Here is a 17,870-nt window from a genome sequence, read left to right on the forward strand (position 1 = left end):
CAGGCCTCGTTTCAAAAAAGAGGCTAACTGTAATTCGGAAATTGCCAATTTTGTCGGCTGCTTGTTTCTTGCCGTTCACCTGAAACCTTATTAGTCGCCCTCTGGAGGGTCGATCCCATCATCACTTGTGCTTGATCTTTTTAATCCTACGTCCAACCTCACTAAGACTACGACCGTCATCACTTACAGTAAGCGGCTGATAACCTGGTCTTACCTGTAATGAAGTTTTCACCCTTGACTCTAATCTTGACGAAGCATATAAGCCTGATCGCACACTTACTTACACGGTAGTGGTCAATGGTCACTCAGCCCAATTTGTATGCCATCATGTGCCTAATCGTACACCTAATCGTCAAACTACCCCTCCCCTCCCCCTCCAAAAATATCTCATGGGGCAGAATGGGTGGACATCTTGAATTATTCATAACCAAATTTGAAGATGACCTCGCTTACTGAGAAGAGCCCTTAATTAGAGAAGAATGAGCCAAAGTCGGCCAACTAGGCTTCGTAAAACTCACTTTTCTAAGTATTGGAAGTGTTTACTTCTAAATCAACGCCCGGCTTTTCACCAAATTCGGGCATTTTTAGTATGGAAGTCATTTTCCAGAGCAATTTTCTGAAAACCCTTACTCGCCTTGAACAATCAACGCGCGGAAAATAAAAGATTAATCTTTACTCTCACAGAATTTTTTTTTAAGTTTGAAAACTGGCCGATGGGAACCTTAATCCATTTCAGTTTAAAAAGTTGTAGTCAAAATTTAGCTAAAAAGTAGCGCTTTTTGCGTAAGTGCGCCATTGTCTTTAGCCTTGCCATGAATAACAACACATCTGTCAAATTGAACCATGCCCATGGTCGAAACTCATTCGTTTCTAAAATTATTCACAGCTGCCGCGAATTTTAAAACTGCTATGTGCGTCAGCTGTCAAACCTTCATTTAAACTAACTAAAAAAATAAAAAGAAAAAGTCTAATTCATGATGGCGTGAGTCGACCAGGAATCTGTATGCGATCGGGAGCTCTTTTCAGAGCTCGCTAAATCCCTGATCGCCCAACAATCTCTATGCGACCGGGAGCTCTTTTCAGAGCTCACTGAACCTCCGATCGCTGAGCAAACTGTATGCGATCAGAAGCTCTTTTCAGAGCTCTTTGAAACCCCGATCCACCAGATGCTGATGCCGCCATACGTTGTCGTTGTTAATCAACGTTCGATTTAAAAATAAATAACGAAGGTATTTGGAGATGGAGGGAAGTATCCGGAAGGCCCAAGACACCGTTTGAGCTACTACAGATAAGTATCACTACTCGGATACCGACTCGGGAATGAATACCGCTAAATAATGTTCGGCTTGTGAACAAGTGTTCAAGCCTGGAGAAAGTATGCTGATAGTCAGTTCCAGTTCAGGGATAGAGCCATCATAAAAAGCTCGAAGGAAACTTTAATCCATAAAATAGCGCATTTGTTCCTATGTTCTACTTCGTTGGTTTTTTTTTTTTTTTCTTTCGTCGATTCAGAATAAATTGCGTTAGGGCGATTCAAAGACTTTATTTCGTCTTTCGTTTATATGATACAAGTAATTTTTCAATGGGACAATCGAATCCCAAGCGAGAAATGATAGAAACACCCCCTGTTTATCAAATTGTCGTAGGCTTGATATAAAGCATCAACATCAACAACAAGCCTTTATTTCATCTCGAATTTAAAATAGCGAGAAAAACATGCTAATATCTCCGAGAAAATTAATAAATAAATAAATAAAATGAAATAGTTCTGGAGAACAAGATAAATACATGAGACACAATATATACAATTCAGTAATTAATACAATAGGATAAACATTTACAACTATTTACAGAATGCAGTAAATGGTTTGAACCCGGGGGTAACATGTGAAGGTGTAGTCTGATCGTCCGGGTGAGTGTAGTCCTGAGAAGGACTGTTGTCGGTGGCAGTGACTGACGTTTCGACAACCTGTGCGGAAGTCATCATCAGAGTCAAGTGAATAATTGTTGTCAGTAGAATGACAACAATCATTGACAACAATCTACTGACAACAATCATTCACTTGACTCTGATGATGACTTCCGCACAGGTTGTCGAAACGTCAGTCACTGCCACCGACAACAGTCCTTCTCAGGACTACACTCACCCGGACGATCAGACTACACCTTCACATATTTACAGAATGGACAGCAGTCAGTATCAAATTCGAAATTACGAATAGCCGATTTAAAAGCTGCAACTGTTGGCAGTGACTTGGTCGCGTTGGGGAGGGAGTTCCATAGTTTGCTACCATAGTAAGATAGAGCGAAATGTTATGGCTGCCATAAAAAGATAAGCCAAATGTTTGTTGATTAAGTTGTAGCGAGATGAAAGTGTTGTGGCTTTTGGCAAAAATCGAACGCAATTGACTTTTAAAAATATATACAACGCTTGAAATAACCAGCTTGAAATACGCACAATTCAAGTTTGATATCAGAAACAATGGATGAAACAATAAGTTAGGAGGCCTTTGTTTCTTAACTCTGCCTTGACAAGTTAATGAGCTAAGGCAGTTTTCCCTTCGGAGGAAAGCGCTTGTGATCTTCGGTCAATGAGAGTTTCCCTGTTTACGCTGCGCCACTTATACTACGGCTCTATATCATTTTCGCCACTGCGAGTAGATGTCGCGAGAACAATAGGCATTCTGCCCGATGGAAACTGAAGCGATCGAGTCAATCTTTAAGGAAGGTTCGGACTATGGAAAAGAAATAATTCATTACGGAGAACAGCGTCCTATCGAAGTGATCCGTTGTGACTGATCATCCCGACAGTCTATCGACACAATTGTCTGGATTTTCTCGAAATTTTAGGTCTTTCACAAAGAACATATATGCCAGTGAGCATTACAATAATACAAAACATATTTTGGAAGTTAGGGTGTTCAGTAACTGAAACACGACCCTTCTTAAATGCGTGACCAAAAACTTTACGTCATCAAAGGCCAAACCAGACCAATGTTTTTCTTTTTTTTTTTTCCTGATTAGTACAGGAATTGTGTGATTGCTTGAAATGGTCACATCGAACTCTGGAAGCTGTATCCTGGACTTGCCAACAATGTGATTGAGGGAATTTTTGGCGCACGCTCTAACTGGCTTCTCGTTCTAATGGGACTATGCGAACAAGGGAAAAACCTCTTTGTACGATTATTCAAGAGTCACCACGCTTGCTTTTGCAAAAATTTGAAAATAACAGTCAATTTGCTAAATAGTAAGTTGTCTAAGCGTTGGCTGACTTCGACGGTGACTTCTAAAAAAATACAAAATATTTGAAAATTCTGATTCTCATCGGATATTACATTCGGGGATTATATCCCAGGGGCAACAGAAGAGTGTTTTAAATTTGAAGAGTTTTTTAAATTTCGCTTAGGTTCCATTCTCTCTAAAGGAGGAAACGAAGTCGGAGAAATGATTACAAACAAGGTTTTACCATCACTTCATCTTTCAAGCAGGCGGCTCAGAAGAGAGGAACAAATATCATGGAAAAGGCAGTTGATGTTATTTTTATACCCAGTTAGAGATGAATAAGCCAGAACAAGCCGAAACTTCTTGTCAGGTAGCGCTAGACCACGAAAAGTTCTGTTTAGTTTAGTCATGTGTGGTTGAGCTCTAAATGGGGAGTTTAAGAAAACCATGACGGAAACCGCAACGGGAACATCACCAAAAAACAGTTTAATGAGTAGAACAATGGCTGTGCACGTGCGTGATAAATCTTTGTAAATTTCTTTGCGTCCTCTGCAAAACAACAACGTGAAATGACCCAACTTTGCGTTGTCTAGAGAACGTGAACGACAACGGCCAATTTTTCAAATTTCTAAATGTAATTCAAAGCTGTGTTCCATAATATTAGTTTTAACATAGTTTGGACAGTGAGAAACAAACTAAATGACTTTGGAGTATCGTAAGAGTCGCAGGTAAAATATAACTTCATTTTTAACCGACGTTGTCCACGGGGCCGCCGTTGCCGTTTCTTCGCTCCCTAATGATGGCTAAGAGCCGGCTGCTGATGATGATGGCCCAATCAATGACTATGCAGCTCCAAAGGGAAATAGAAAATGGAAATAGGGGAGTAAATAAATGAATAAAAGGGTGAATAAATGAAGGGCTAAGAGAACAAAACGGACGGACCCTTCGAACCTGAAAAATTGTAGTCACTTCCGGGTACGCGTGATGAGATCGCGTGACTTATCGTACACGCGTGGGTTACATGCAGAGCGGTCAGAAGTATCCTAAGTGAAATGTAATTGATTAGACGCTCGAGGAGCGTTCACACGGGCCTCTTTTATAGCCATGGCATTCACACCAAACACGAGTACAACAATTATAACATAGCTTATAAATTTGTGCAATCAAAGTCAATTGCGTGAGCGTGCTTCAATTTCCCCTTTTTCACGCTGGTCACGTCAGTAAACAAATGCCTCGCGAAGAAATTTTTCTCTTGCGAGTGACTTCAGCATTTTTCACTGAAAAACGGGGAAAACTGCCGCAAAAAAAGTTAAACTAAACATGGCAACAAGCGAACAAGCCGATAAACATCTGCCTACCCTTTCTTTGCGATTGGATTTTTTAACTACCGAGAAAGAACCCAGAGAAAGGGAAAACAAAGCAATCCAGGCCGGTTTCATCTCGTTTCGCAACTCTAACTTCATTTCCACGCATGAATGCACCTGTCAGTCTTTGACCAATCTGAGACGAGATCATTGAAGCATAGGGAAATACTTTTCCGAAACAAAGTAAACAACACATTGAAGCATAGGAGAGGGAATTTCTGCCCTTTAAAGATAAACTACGGCGTTGAAAATGTTATAAAACAATTGGTTTATGTATCAGCTGTGCGTTCATCGAGACTTGAAGCACTTGGGAATTTCAGGCCTGCACTATTGCTCAAATAGTGCTTTACTGCGAAGGATCGTTCACATATACGTTTCATAACCGCAGTTCATACATATGTTTCATATGTCTGTTGTTGTTTGATTTATCTTCTTCGGGTTTATGTCGAATTAATTTGATGGCCTGCTCCCAGTTGGCTTGTTAGCTCAATTGGTAGAGCGCTGCACTAGTATCGCAGAGGTCAGTGGTTCGAATCCCGTACAGGCCTGAAATTTTTTTTCAGGTCTGATTTTCACTATTGCTCAAATAGTGCTTTACTGCGAAGGATCGTTCACATATACGTTAAATAGTGATTATGTACGAAATAAAAAATCGTAGTTCACAAGTATTAAACCCAATAAAAACCAATAACAGAAACGGGATATTTGACGGAAAAGCCATGGTTATATTCCTATTCAAGTTGCTTCTGTCAGTAACCTTGTCTAATTCGCTGTTGTTTACGCCACCTTCGAAGTTGTGTTCACGATCATTCTTGATTTTTTCAGCAAGTGAGTTGTTCGTCTCAGCATCATAGTTTGTTGTTAAATCGGCCGTCACAGTATTGCCAGTATTTCCGTAGTTTGATTTCACTTAAGGCTCATTTCTTATCTCGTGAGAACTAGTATGAACTTTCCACATTTGGCTAGCTTTCAAGCTATGAAGTTCGTCGGACCGGCCCATTCCGAAAACACCAAACATCATTTAGCCTGGGCCTTCATCGAACGGCGCGTGCGTTTACATGTGGGATGAGCGTATAAGAAAGGAATCTTTGTAAAGTGGTCTTCACAATACACAGCATTCTGTAAATTGTGTTGATTACGAAGAGCGAGCTCACGATAACACAAGTTGTGGCACTCTTATTCCCAGTTTACACGGTCTAGGCAAGGAACGCCTGGGACCACAACCCCCATTTGGCAACCAAGAACGGCTTGCATTTTCAGACTTGGGCTTTCCTGGGCAAGTAATTCATGGCAGTCTCCATATAGACTCCCTGTTACCCATTCTCCCTGTGTACCCTGTGTACCCGTGTGTACCCTGTGTACCCGTGTGTACCTTGTGTACCCTGTGTACCCTGTGTACCCTGTGTACCCTGTGTACCCTGTGTACCCTGAGTACCCTGTGTACCCTGTGTACCCGTGTGTACCCTGTGTACCCTGTGTACCCTGTGTACCCTGTGTACCCTGTGTACCCTGAGTACCCTGTGTACCCTGTGTACCCGTGTGTACCCTGTGTACCCTGTGTACCCGTGTGTACCCTGTGTACCCTGTGTACCCTGTGTACCCTGTTACCCATTCTGCCTGTGTACCCTGAGTACCCTGTGTACCCTGTGTACCCGCGTGTACCCGCGTGTACCCTGTGTACCCTGTGTACCCTGTGTACCCTGTGTACCCCTGTGTACCCTGTGTACCCTGTGTACCCTGTGTACCCTGTGTACATGGCATACAGGGTGCACTTGGGTATACATGAATATACTTGGGTATACATGAATATACAGGGTGTACAGAGTACACAAGGTAGACAGGGTATACGAGGTATACAAAGATATACATGTTATACATGGGTACACATGGGTGCACAGGGTACACAGGGTACACAGAGTACAAAGGGTACACAGGCTACACGGTACACAGGGTACACACGGTTACACAGGGTACACAGGGTACACAGGGTACACGCGGGTACACGCGGGTACACAGGGTACACAGGGTACACAGGGTACACAGGATAAACACGGGTACACACGGGTACACAGGGAACACAGGGTACACAGGGTACACAGGGTACACACGGGTATACAGGGTACACAGCGTACACAGGGTACACAAGTTACACAGGGTACACAGGGTACACACGAGTACACACGGGTACACAGGGCACACAGGGTACACAGGGTACACAGGGTACACAGGGTACACAAGGTACACACGGGTACACACGGGTACACACGGGTACACAGGGTACACAGGGTACACAGGGTACACAGGGTACACAGGGTACACACGGGTACACAGGGGTACACAGGGCACACAGGGCACACAGGGTACACAGGGTACACAGGGTACACAGGGTACACAGGGTACACAGGGTACACACGGGTACACAGGGTACACACGGGTATACAGGGTACACACGGGTACACACGGGTACACAGAGCACTCAGGGTACACAGGGTACACAGGGTACACAGGGTACACACGGGTACACACGGGTACACAGGGTACACAGGGTACACAGGGTACACAGGGTACACACGGGTACACACGGGTACACACGGGTACACAGGGTACACAGGGTACACAGGGTACACAGGGTACACACGGGTACACAGGGGTACACAGGGCACACAGGGCACACAGGGTACACAGGGTACACAGGGTACGCAGGGTACACAGGGTACACAGGGTACACAGGGTACACACGGGTACACAGGGTACACACGGGTACACAGGGTACACACGGGTACACACGGGTACACAGAGCACTCAGGGTACACAGGGTACACAGGGTACACAGGGTACACACGGGTACACACGGGTACACAGGGTACACAGGGTACACAGGGTACACACGGGTACACACGGGTACACACGGGTACACACTGGTACACACGGGTACACACGGGTACACAGGGTACACAGGGTACACAGGGTACACACGGGTACACACGGGTACACACGGGTACACACGGGTACACACGGGTACACACGGGTACACACTGGTACACACGGGTACACACTGGTACACACGGGTACACACGGGTACACAGGGTACACACGGGTACACACGGGTACACACGGGTACACACGGGTACACACGGGTACACACGGGTACACACGGGTACACACTGGTACACACGGGTACACACTGGTACACACGGGTACACACGTGTACAGACGGGTACAGACGGGTACACACGGGTACACACGGTTACACACGGGTACACACGGGTACACACGGGTACACACGGGTACACAGGGTAGACAGGGTACACAGGGTACACGGGTACACAGGGTACACAGGGTACACAGGGTACAGAAGGTACATAGGGTACACAGGGAGAATGGGTAACAGGGAGTCAATATGGAGAATGGGTAACAGGGAGTCTGTATGGAGACTGGGTAATAGGGAGTCTATATGGAGACTGCCATGTAGTACTTGCCCTTTCCTGCGGAAGCCCGAGTAAAAATGGCGGAAGTTGGCATCGAAACAGCGCCAGGTTTACAACAACTTTTCAAAAACATCTCTCCGAAATTTAGTCCCGTAGAATCAGAAAGTTTGGTAAACGTTTTGAAGAAGAATTATGGAGGGAAATTTAATTTGTTGGATAGTCACGATCTGATGAAGTGTCTTCAACTTCTTGAGAAGCACGGGATAGTATCTGACAACAAACTCGTACTATTCGAAGATGTGATTGCTCCGAAATCGACCAAAATGAAACGCATTAAGGAAGATATAGATCGTTTTAAGGCCTCTCTTCCGCTTAAAGGTGATCCAGAGAAGCAGTTACAAGGACGGAGCGAAGAAATCAAGAAAATTAACGAAAAGTTGGAATCGAAAGATACCACAGTACTAAACTTGTTTGGGTCGTCAGGTGTTGGAAAGACAAAGCTTGCCACTGAAGTTTGCTCACAGTGGCGTGGAATATATCGTGTTTTTGATTTAAGAGAAGCAAAGGACATGAGAGCGATCTATTACAACATGCTACATTCTCTCGAACTAGGACATGCAGTGTCAGTTGGTCATGTTGATCAAAATTATGTTGTTGCCAAAATTCTGGAGAAGGTTGAAGAGTTGGAAGGAAAGAAACATGCCGTTCTGTTTCTGTTGGACAATGTAGACCACTTTACCGCAGGAAAAGGTAAAGAAGGGAAAAACTTGAAAACAGCTTTTACAGGATTTCTAGCAAAGCTCTCAGAAAACAAAGGAAAACAATCTCCTTTAAAGCTGCTACTCACCTCTAGGACCGAGCTAAGAGCTCCTGAAAAGGTAGATGACTTTGAAGTGAGTTCCCTTGAAAGGACATCTTCAGAGAAACTTCTGTTTCTTAAGGGAATGACAGCTGTCAAACCCCAGCAGAAAGATAACTTAATCAGCATCACAAAAGGATTTCCTCTTTTTCTGAAAGGACTTGGAGCTATTTTGCGACAGGAACGAAAATCTCCAGAAGAACTCATTGAGGAAATTGTCCATGCTGTAAAGAAAATGAAAGTGGCGGAGGATGCTAGAGAAAAGCCAGCTGGTTTTGAAGAAGAAGGAGTGGATGTCAGTCAGATGTATGCAGTCAGTTTAATGTTTAATACACTTTCCACAGACAGACTAAAACTATCTGCAGTAGTGATTTCCTTGTTCCATGGGCCTTTCTCTGTGTCAACAGCTGCCAAAGTTCTTGGTATTGACCCGACAGAGGCCATTGTTCAGCTAGAGGGTCTTGTAGCCAGTCAAATAATTTCTGTTGTTGATGAAGAAGCTAAAGAAAGGAAATATGACATTCACCCTCTCCTACGGAAGTATGCTGACAGTATCAAGAATCAAGAAGATTTTGTTGCTCCTTACCTGGAAGCAAAAGGACGCTATTATGAACTCTTTATGTCCAGGATGGAGAAAATTGCCAAACTCATAGAGCCAGAGTATGTCAGAGCAATCCATTTATTTGAGACAGACAGAGGAAACTTTGAGTCAACTATTGAGATCTCCTTGCAATCAGAATATTTCATTGTTCCAGGTGAATACCATGAGAATGCCTTGATTAGTTCATTGCTCATTGCAACAATAAATGATGAGCAACAACTGATCAAGGTGTTTCATTCATGGGCGGAGAAGTGTGAAGATGACGGAGGATCAGGTGAGCGTTACTTCTCAGTTTTCTATGATTTTCCACAAGTTTGTCAAACCTTTGTTTAATGGCCAGTTCCAGTAATATCCAAAGCACTGAAATGACAGTTTGGCATGTTGGACAAAAAATAACTAACTAGATGTTTTGGTGTACTGTATTCCTGAGTATTTTAATTCATTACTTGTATTTTGACTTACCCCACAGGCTCGTCAAAATACGATATAACTCATAAAAATACTCTGCAATTTCACACAACAAATTGTCTAATAAGATATGCCTATTTATAATATCTGCGGATCGCTGCTATGACGGGCACCTTAATGAATATATCAGCTTGAGCTCAACAACAGACAAGTGGTCTAATTTCAAACCAGTCTTGGGCATCCTGCGCACTAAGAATTTTAAGTAATGTCACATGTAATAATCTATGTTTTGTTATTTTCAGAGACTGAGTATAGTTCATGTCAGCTGTGATTACAATGTGTTTATTACTTTTGATTCTTCATCTTTATATAGGTTCCCTTGGCAGAGCACAACTGAAGTCCTGGGAAGCCAAGCAAGTTGCAGATGTTGATGGAACTGAGAGAGGATTTGAAACGTTGAGGGAAGCTCTGAATTCATTGGAGAAAGTTGAAGATCAAACTAGTGAATCCTTTATGCTTGCTAAGGGGTTTTATTTGCAGACGGAAGGCGAAATCCTTTGGAGAAACAGAGACCACAAGAAAGCACTGGCAACTCTGGAGTTGTCCTTAACTTTCTCTGAACCACTTCTAAAGGAGCATACTGATCTTGCAAGGTGCTACAATGCAATTGGAAACACCTTTTATGCTTTGGATAGGCCCAGGAAAGCACTGGAGTTCTATGAAAAAGCCTATAAGATGCAAGAGAAATTAGCTGGCTCTGAGAACCACTTTGACATACCAATGTACAAGAATCAGATTGGAACTGCATATGAAGGCCTTAAAGATTATAAAAAGGCAGTTCAATGTTACAAAGATGCGCTAAATCTGCTGGGGGAACTTAAACTTTTAGGTTACGAGGACGAGGCACTCTTTTGCAGAAACCTTGCTAATGCACTGATGTTTCTAGAGAAATATAAAGATGCAATTGAACCTTCAGAGAGGGCTTACAGCATAAGGAAGAAGCTTCTTGGAAATCACCCACAGACTGTGCGTAGCATTTTTCAACGAGGGGTCCTTCAGGCCAATCTTGGACATCGAAGAGAAGCTTTGCATCGGTTTCTTGAAGCGTGGGAGATGGAAAAGACACTGGGTGTAGGAAACCACAGTGAGGTGTGGCGAAAGATTATCAAGGGTGTGGAAGACATGTATGATTATACAATCACTAGAAGACTGAAGAAATCATTTAGAAAAGAGGCCTTCAAGTATTGTCAACATTTCTGGGAAGAACAGAAAGCTTCTCCACAATTCTCTTTCAATGAATATAACAGAGACATCATTGAAGCCTTGGAAGACCTTGCTGGTGATAAGAAAGACAAAAATACAATATTGCAGGAGGAGCTTTGGTTCTTCAAAGGGATGTGCAAAGAATACAAGGATGCACTACAGGTAGGAGGCTTAAATTAAAGTATTGTGTTTCTCTGAAGTACCTTAGTGCCAAACTTTTTTGACTTGGTTATTTTCCATCACAAAAAAATTATTTCCTGCTTTGCAAGCGTTTATATTTACAGTTTTATTCTGGGTTGATACCACAAATTATGCTTCTCCAAGAACAAGTTCATCAGAAAAATCACATAATCTCAGCTTTTAGAGGTGGTTATAAATATAGAACTTATTTGAAACAAAGACAAGCATGTGTTGAATTTGAGGCATCCTCTGCAGTATGATATTGTTACAAGCATTGATTGTTCAGGTATTTTACAAAGCTTTTTTCAACCTCACTTTGAGGCCTGATTCTGTATCTTTCCAACCCTTTGGAACACATCAGATGTTATGTGAAAGTCAACTGCTGTATTAATCTAAAATGGATGTCCATTGAAGTTAATGTAATGGAAGCTTGATCCTCATTTGATTACTGTTTTGCTTATTTAGGCTCTGCTTGAGACAGATCAGTTTCTAGAGGCAACCTTGCGATCTAAAGGTAAAAATTACCTAGACAGTTTATGTCTTAAAATGAAATTAATACGAAACAACTCTGCTAGAGAGCTTTTCAGTGACATTTTACTTTATAGTGCTTTTTCCTGTAATCTCTATTAACTTCTTATTTATTTATGGTATGTATATGTAGCTGAACAATCTTATCTTGAATGGGAGGAGGGTGTGAAGGATGTGGTTAAAAAAGAAAAGGAAGAATCTGCCCAAAAGAAAGCAATTAGGACTGTGGTGGAGTCTGAGGCCAGATGTGACGAGGAGATGGCAGCCAGCTCTGGAGAAGACCTTTGGGCAAGAGACGAGAACACAGATGTATCTTGGGAGGAGACAGCTAAGGTTGCTCAAACTGAAGCTGGAAGTTCCAGGTAATTTTCAATCAGTCTGAAATCGATTTTTAGATTGTGGAACTCTTTTAGGTTTGTCTTTTTTGATAGGAAAACAGGGCTGAGTGTATGAACATTAAGCATTGTTTGCATTCAGTTTGGCTTTTTTTTCTTTTCAGATTTGAATCTTTTATGGAAAATTCATGTAGATTACACTTGTCAGAAAATCAGTAAAACAATCGGAATTATTGCCAAGCTCAGGCATTTTGTTCCCCGTCATGTACTTTTCACTTTATACCCCTCTTTAATCTTACCCTATATCAGCTATGGCATTCATGCCTGGGGTCACACTGCTGAAGCGCATCTTCATAAACTACTAGTTCTTTAGAAGAGAGCCCTTAGGCTAATGTTCTTTGCTGACCCAAGAGCTCATGCAGTTCTGTTATTGTTACTAACTAAACAGTTGCCGATATCATTCTTGTGCTTTGAGCAAATGAGCCTTTTAATGTACGATATCCACAATAATCTCGTTCCTGATAACATTAAGAATATGTTCACGAAGCTGGCTTCTGTCCACAGTTACCAGACTAGATCTGTTACCAATGAAAATTATTATGTTGAACAAGTTAGAACTGAAAATATGAAGAGAGCCTTTCTATTTCTGGCACCTTGATCTGGAACAGTATTCCACTTCCTATCAAAACACTAAAAAAAATCAATTTAAAAGTGTAATAAAGGAAAAACTCCTTGAAATTCTGAAAAAATAGGATGATTTTATAAGAATTGCTGATATTAGAGTAAAATTTTCAAAAAATTAAATGTGTGTACTTCCAGTATATACTACAGTCTGCCCTCCTGTTTCATTCTGTCTATAAGCCATACGGCAAACTAGATTTCTTTTAGGATTGCTTGTCTATATATTATAATTATACATAATTATAAACATTCATTTTCTATAGAATTCTTTTCTTTTTTTTAATTTTCCTCTCTTGTGCCCACCTCGAATAGCCCTAGCTACTCGCAGGACCAAGCACTGTAATTTTCTCATTGAGCTTAAATGAAATACCTTATTTGAAATCAATCTGCTTTTTAAAAGGTCAAAACATGCTGTCTTGTATAATGACTACAGAGTCTTGGAATGTGCTTACATGATGCATATTAAGCACAAATTGCCACAACTTATGTCATGACTTTGCTTCCAAATAATTCAAAGACTTGAATGCACATGTAGAATAGTTTGTTTTACTTATGTACTACATCTCCTTAAAATTGTAAAGGACATGTCTTAGCATGTGAAATTTAAAACACAAGACTATTCCTCTTTGCAATGAAATGGAAGTAAAGCACTGACTTAACTTTTTTTTTAATTTACAGACTCACTGTACCAATCCACACCCAGTGTACTTTTAAAGAGTTAGCATTTGTATCTGATAAGTTTTTGCAGGACAGCAAAGAAGAACAGCCACAGCATCATGTGGGAAAGGTAGAAATATTAAAGCTTCTTTACTGTGCAGTTCCCATCCATTAATGAAGATTGAGGTTTTTTCACACCTACAGACCACAAACCACAAGTCACAGTTAACAGCAATTCTTTCCCATTCTTGAAAGTATTTTGCTGATATTAAGAAATCGACACGGGTCTTCCTCCTCGAAGTTAATCGCCGCCTAGTTACTTAAATGTAAATCACCTCTTGGCAATGATCCATGATCCCCTATCTTAGTTTCATGTCTGAATCACATTTCCTTCCACCCTGTAGTACCCAAGAACTCTTGAGCAACATCAACTTGTGATTGTTGTCATTATAAATATTTGGTGATTCTTTTGCAGTTTTCTTCGGAAGTCAGCCCTTCTACAGCATGCCAAGAGAGGAAGTTGGAAGTTGTTCTTCTATGTGACGAGTGGACCTCCCGTGGAGGTGGTTTGTCCACGTTAAACAGGACACTAGCAAAAAACTTGGCAATGTCAGGGAGGGTTCGGGTTTCTGTCTTCCTTCCTGAAGGTTCTTGTTCCCAGGAGCATAAAGAGGAGGCTGAGAGGGACCGGATCAACGTGGTTGAAGCGAAAAGACGCGTAGCCTACGATGATCCTCATCTCTGGTTGAGCTTTCTACCTCCACACCTGAAACCTGATGTTGTAATTGGTCACGGTCAGAAACTGGGTCGTCAAGGACAAATTTTCATAGAACCACCCCACAACTGCAAGTGGATTCAAACGGTGCATACTGATCCTAAAGAGTTGAGCAAGTACAAAAGCGATGGTCAGGCTGTTTGTAAGGGAAAGGAAAAACATAGCAATGAAGTTGAACTTTGTGAAATGGCTCATCTAGTCGTGACTGTTGGACCCAAACTTTATGATGTTTTCTCTAAATACCTTGAATCTGTGACTGATTTGAATATCTTCAACCTCACTCCTGGTCTTTTCAAGGATTTTAAAGATTTGAATCATGTTCCCAAAGAGGGTTCCGACTTCAAAGTGTTGTTATGTGGCCGTAGTGATCTAGAAGACTTCAAGGTGAAAGGTTACGACATTGCTGCTAAAGCTTTTGCGTGCAGCAAGCTTAAAGAACCATCTTATCAACTGATGTTTGTGGGTGCTTCGAAGGGAAAACAACAGGAGATGAAAGAAAAGCTCCTCGAGTTTGGCATTGTAGAAAATCAGATTTTCGTTAAAGAATTTGTAGAAAGTAGAGAAGAAATGAGGAGGTTGCTTTGCGAAGTTAATCTGGTAATCATGCCGTCGCGGACTGAGGGTTTCGGTCTTGTTGCCCTTGAGGCACTCTCTGCAGGTCTTCCTGTTCTTGTAGGAAACAATTCAGGCTTTGCTCAAGCCATAAGAGACTTACCGAATGGAAAGTCGTGCATTGTTGGCTCCGAGGAGCCTGAGGAATGGGCAACTGCAATCGCGACTGTTCGGAAAGAGTATGGAGAATCCGTGCAGAAGGTGGAGGAACTACGTGAAGCTTATGGAAAGAAATACAGCTGGAAGGAGCAGTGTGAAACTCTTGTGGACAAGATGAGGAAAATGGTTCAGGGTGTAAACTAAAAGATAGAAAGTGAGTGCCCTTCCTATATTTTATCAATTTAATTTATTGAAAAGCGAATTGAGTGTTGTTGAAAAATCCGTTTTGAAATCTGGTTGAATGCGCAAAAGAATCCCATAGTTAGAAGAAAAGAAAACATGAGTTTGTTTTATTAGGTTATTAGCCAATTTGGTAGTGGAAGCCGATCTTCAAATATTCTGGAATGAGCCTATGTACACCCTCTCAAAACAACAGTTTCTCCCTGAATCCTGCTTCACTGATAAAAAAATAAGGATTGTATATAAAAGGATCCTCCTTGCTCTTCCACAGATGCAGTGAGGCTTCGGATAGCCGGCGGGAAATGCACTTGTACTGCTGTAGCCGCGCCACTTATTCTGATGCACAATTCATGAAACTAGAACGTAGAAATTTGCGTGAAGGCATTGAGACTAGATTGCACCAAACGCACTTGTCTTTTTATATTCAGTAACAATGGCTCAGTCTTGGACAAGTATAAGAGCGATTGGTATCCAAGCGAACCACAAGCGGAAGAAGGTGGGTTTCTCTTTAGCCATTCTGTAACATGGGGTAAAAAAGGCCGGGGAACCTATTCAAGAACGCAAACTTTCTTGTGTGTTCTAATGTGTCAAATTTATAAGAATCTGTACAACCTGATGGGGAAAAATGGAGTTCTTGTACGCAGGATTTATATTATGTAATAGCATGATTTTGAGAGCAATGTGATGTTAATAAGTACCGGTAATTTTTCAAAGACAAAAAAATATACAAGTGCTTATTTGCACGAAATTGCACCAGAAAAAAAGCATTATAGAAAGTCAACACGGACGAAATTTTGGACAGTGCGCGCACGCTGTTTGCAATTCGTGTCACAAACATACACTCGTGTCAACTTTGTGCTCGTTTTCAGCCAGTCAGAAACGCGTAGCATTTTTATGTATATTATTAGGCGTTAATCCGAAGATCTTTTATAATGTATTACAGGTAGACGTTCCATATACTTACAATAATTTTTTGTTTCAAGTGATACGCGTTTAACGATTATTTTGATTTTCATCCTAGAGCCCAACCATGATAAGAGAACTTTGTACCTGAAGCGGGACAGTAAAAAAAACAGAAGAAAAAATGGCAGGATAAAAAACTATATGTCTTGCAATACTCGCAAAGGACACCTAAAACAGAACACCTAAACTATTTTAGGCTTGTTTGTATTTTCTTCCCGGATTTGTCTTAGATCTCCCAACATATTATGCAGCAATCATTTGAAAACCACTCACCCCTTCCCTACTCTTTCTTTCTTTGTCATAACCAGGGCAGTAACTTTCTTTATAACATAACCAAAGTTAAGCGCGCGCTCTGATTGGTCAATTTAGCGTCCCCCATTTGCCCATGGGTGTACGCTGCTGACGTGAGCAAATGCAAAGACTATTTTTCCGCGCGCGCTTGTTTTCACCAGGGCAGTAACTTTCTTTGCGATGAAAAAAGGGTGAAGTCCCCTCTAACTGGGATAACCGGAACATTCCCCTTATGCAGTATATGCTTAAGTTAGAGAAGTTGGTTCAATTTTCCCCCATGAAATATAACAATAACATGTTTACATGCATTTGTATGGCTGTTTTGTTTTTCCACTGAACCCAATTTTTGGCTATCTTGAGGTCATGTTGCTTCTTAACGCCTCCCCTAGGTTTGATAACCCATCGCCATGGCACAAGCACTTCGTTTCTTACATTTTGACAAGTAAATTGTACGTCAAGTTCATGAACTTTTTCAGATATATTTGCTTCTAAATGGGCCCTTTCTAGCATGCATTTTGATCCCTCAGATCTTTGCACTTAATTTAGCAGTGCACAGGGTTCGTAAGGGTCCTGGAAAATCTGGAAAGTCCTGGAATTTTATTTTGACATTTTCTAGAGAAAAGACTACAAGTCCTGGAAAGTCCTAGAAATCTGCTTAAATGAAGCAATAAAGTTTTCAGAATCAATGTTTTAATAAATATAGTTATTAAAAACTGGATGATCGGATAATGCAATTCAAGACTTTTAATTGGCTTAGCCGTTATGGTATAGGAGCCAATATACCATAATCTTCAAATATGCTAAGCATACGCGTCAGCTTTAAAATTAAAAGGGAGCTAAACAAATTTTGTAAAATTTAATATTGAATTTAATGTTTTTAATAAAACAATTATTCCACTCGCGCTTGTTGGATATGAGATGATAGATAGCCAACTCGGCGCCACGCTCCTCGTTGGCTATCTATCATTACATATCCAACGCGCGCTCGTGGAATAATTGTTAAGTAGACCGCAAGGAAAATTGATTCTGAAATCCTGGGAATGAAAGGGTTTAAGGTGAAATTTAGAGTTCTGGAAAAATTAATTTGCGTCCTGAAAAAGTCCTAGAAAAGTCCTAGAAATTTGTTCTGAAAATAAAGAGGACGAACCCTGAGTACATTACCTGATTTTCATTTCAGACGAAACTTCAAATACAGAAAAATCATGTTTCTGCGTCTTGTGTGTCTCTGTCACGGTAGTTTCCTTGGTAATTTTTGTTTTTAATAGTTTACCTTCAAATAGCGCATGTTCGATTTTCTGTCTCTAAACCAATTAGCGCTCACTTGCGACTCCATCTTTCGCTGGTTCGCTTGCACATCGATTTCC

General features: G+C 41.3%; 1 protein-coding gene across 4 annotated transcripts; it reads left to right on the forward strand.

Moving 5' to 3' along the window:
• Positions 1-8,053: 8,053 nt before the first annotated feature.
• LOC148739596 (uncharacterized) lies at positions 8,054-16,814 on the forward strand. Of its 4 annotated transcripts, XR_015996076.1 has the most exons (9): positions 8,054-9,748; positions 10,256-11,307; positions 11,791-11,839; positions 11,987-12,215; positions 13,548-13,656; positions 14,002-15,226; positions 15,524-15,570; positions 15,609-15,748; positions 16,274-16,814. XR_015996076.1 is itself a non-coding variant. In XM_088747127.1 (7 exons), exons 1-6 carry the CDS (start codon positions 8,092-8,094, stop codon positions 15,214-15,216), a joined length of 4,311 nt encoding a protein of 1,436 aa, XP_088603253.1. In that variant the 5' UTR covers positions 8,054-8,091; the 3' UTR covers positions 15,217-15,226; positions 16,274-16,814. The 4 variants fall into 4 exon arrangements, 1 of the variants encoding a protein (XP_088603253.1); XR_015996075.1 differs by having other exon boundaries at positions 15,524-15,748; XR_015996077.1 differs by lacking the exon at positions 15,524-15,570 and having other exon boundaries at positions 15,681-15,748.
• The last annotated feature ends 1,056 nt before the right edge of the window (positions 16,815-17,870 follow it).

Source organism: Stylophora pistillata, chromosome 2 (genome assembly GCF_964205215.1).
Source record: "Stylophora pistillata chromosome 2, jaStyPist1.2, whole genome shotgun sequence".
In the NCBI taxonomy this organism is placed as follows: domain Eukaryota; kingdom Metazoa; phylum Cnidaria; class Anthozoa; order Scleractinia; family Pocilloporidae; genus Stylophora; species Stylophora pistillata.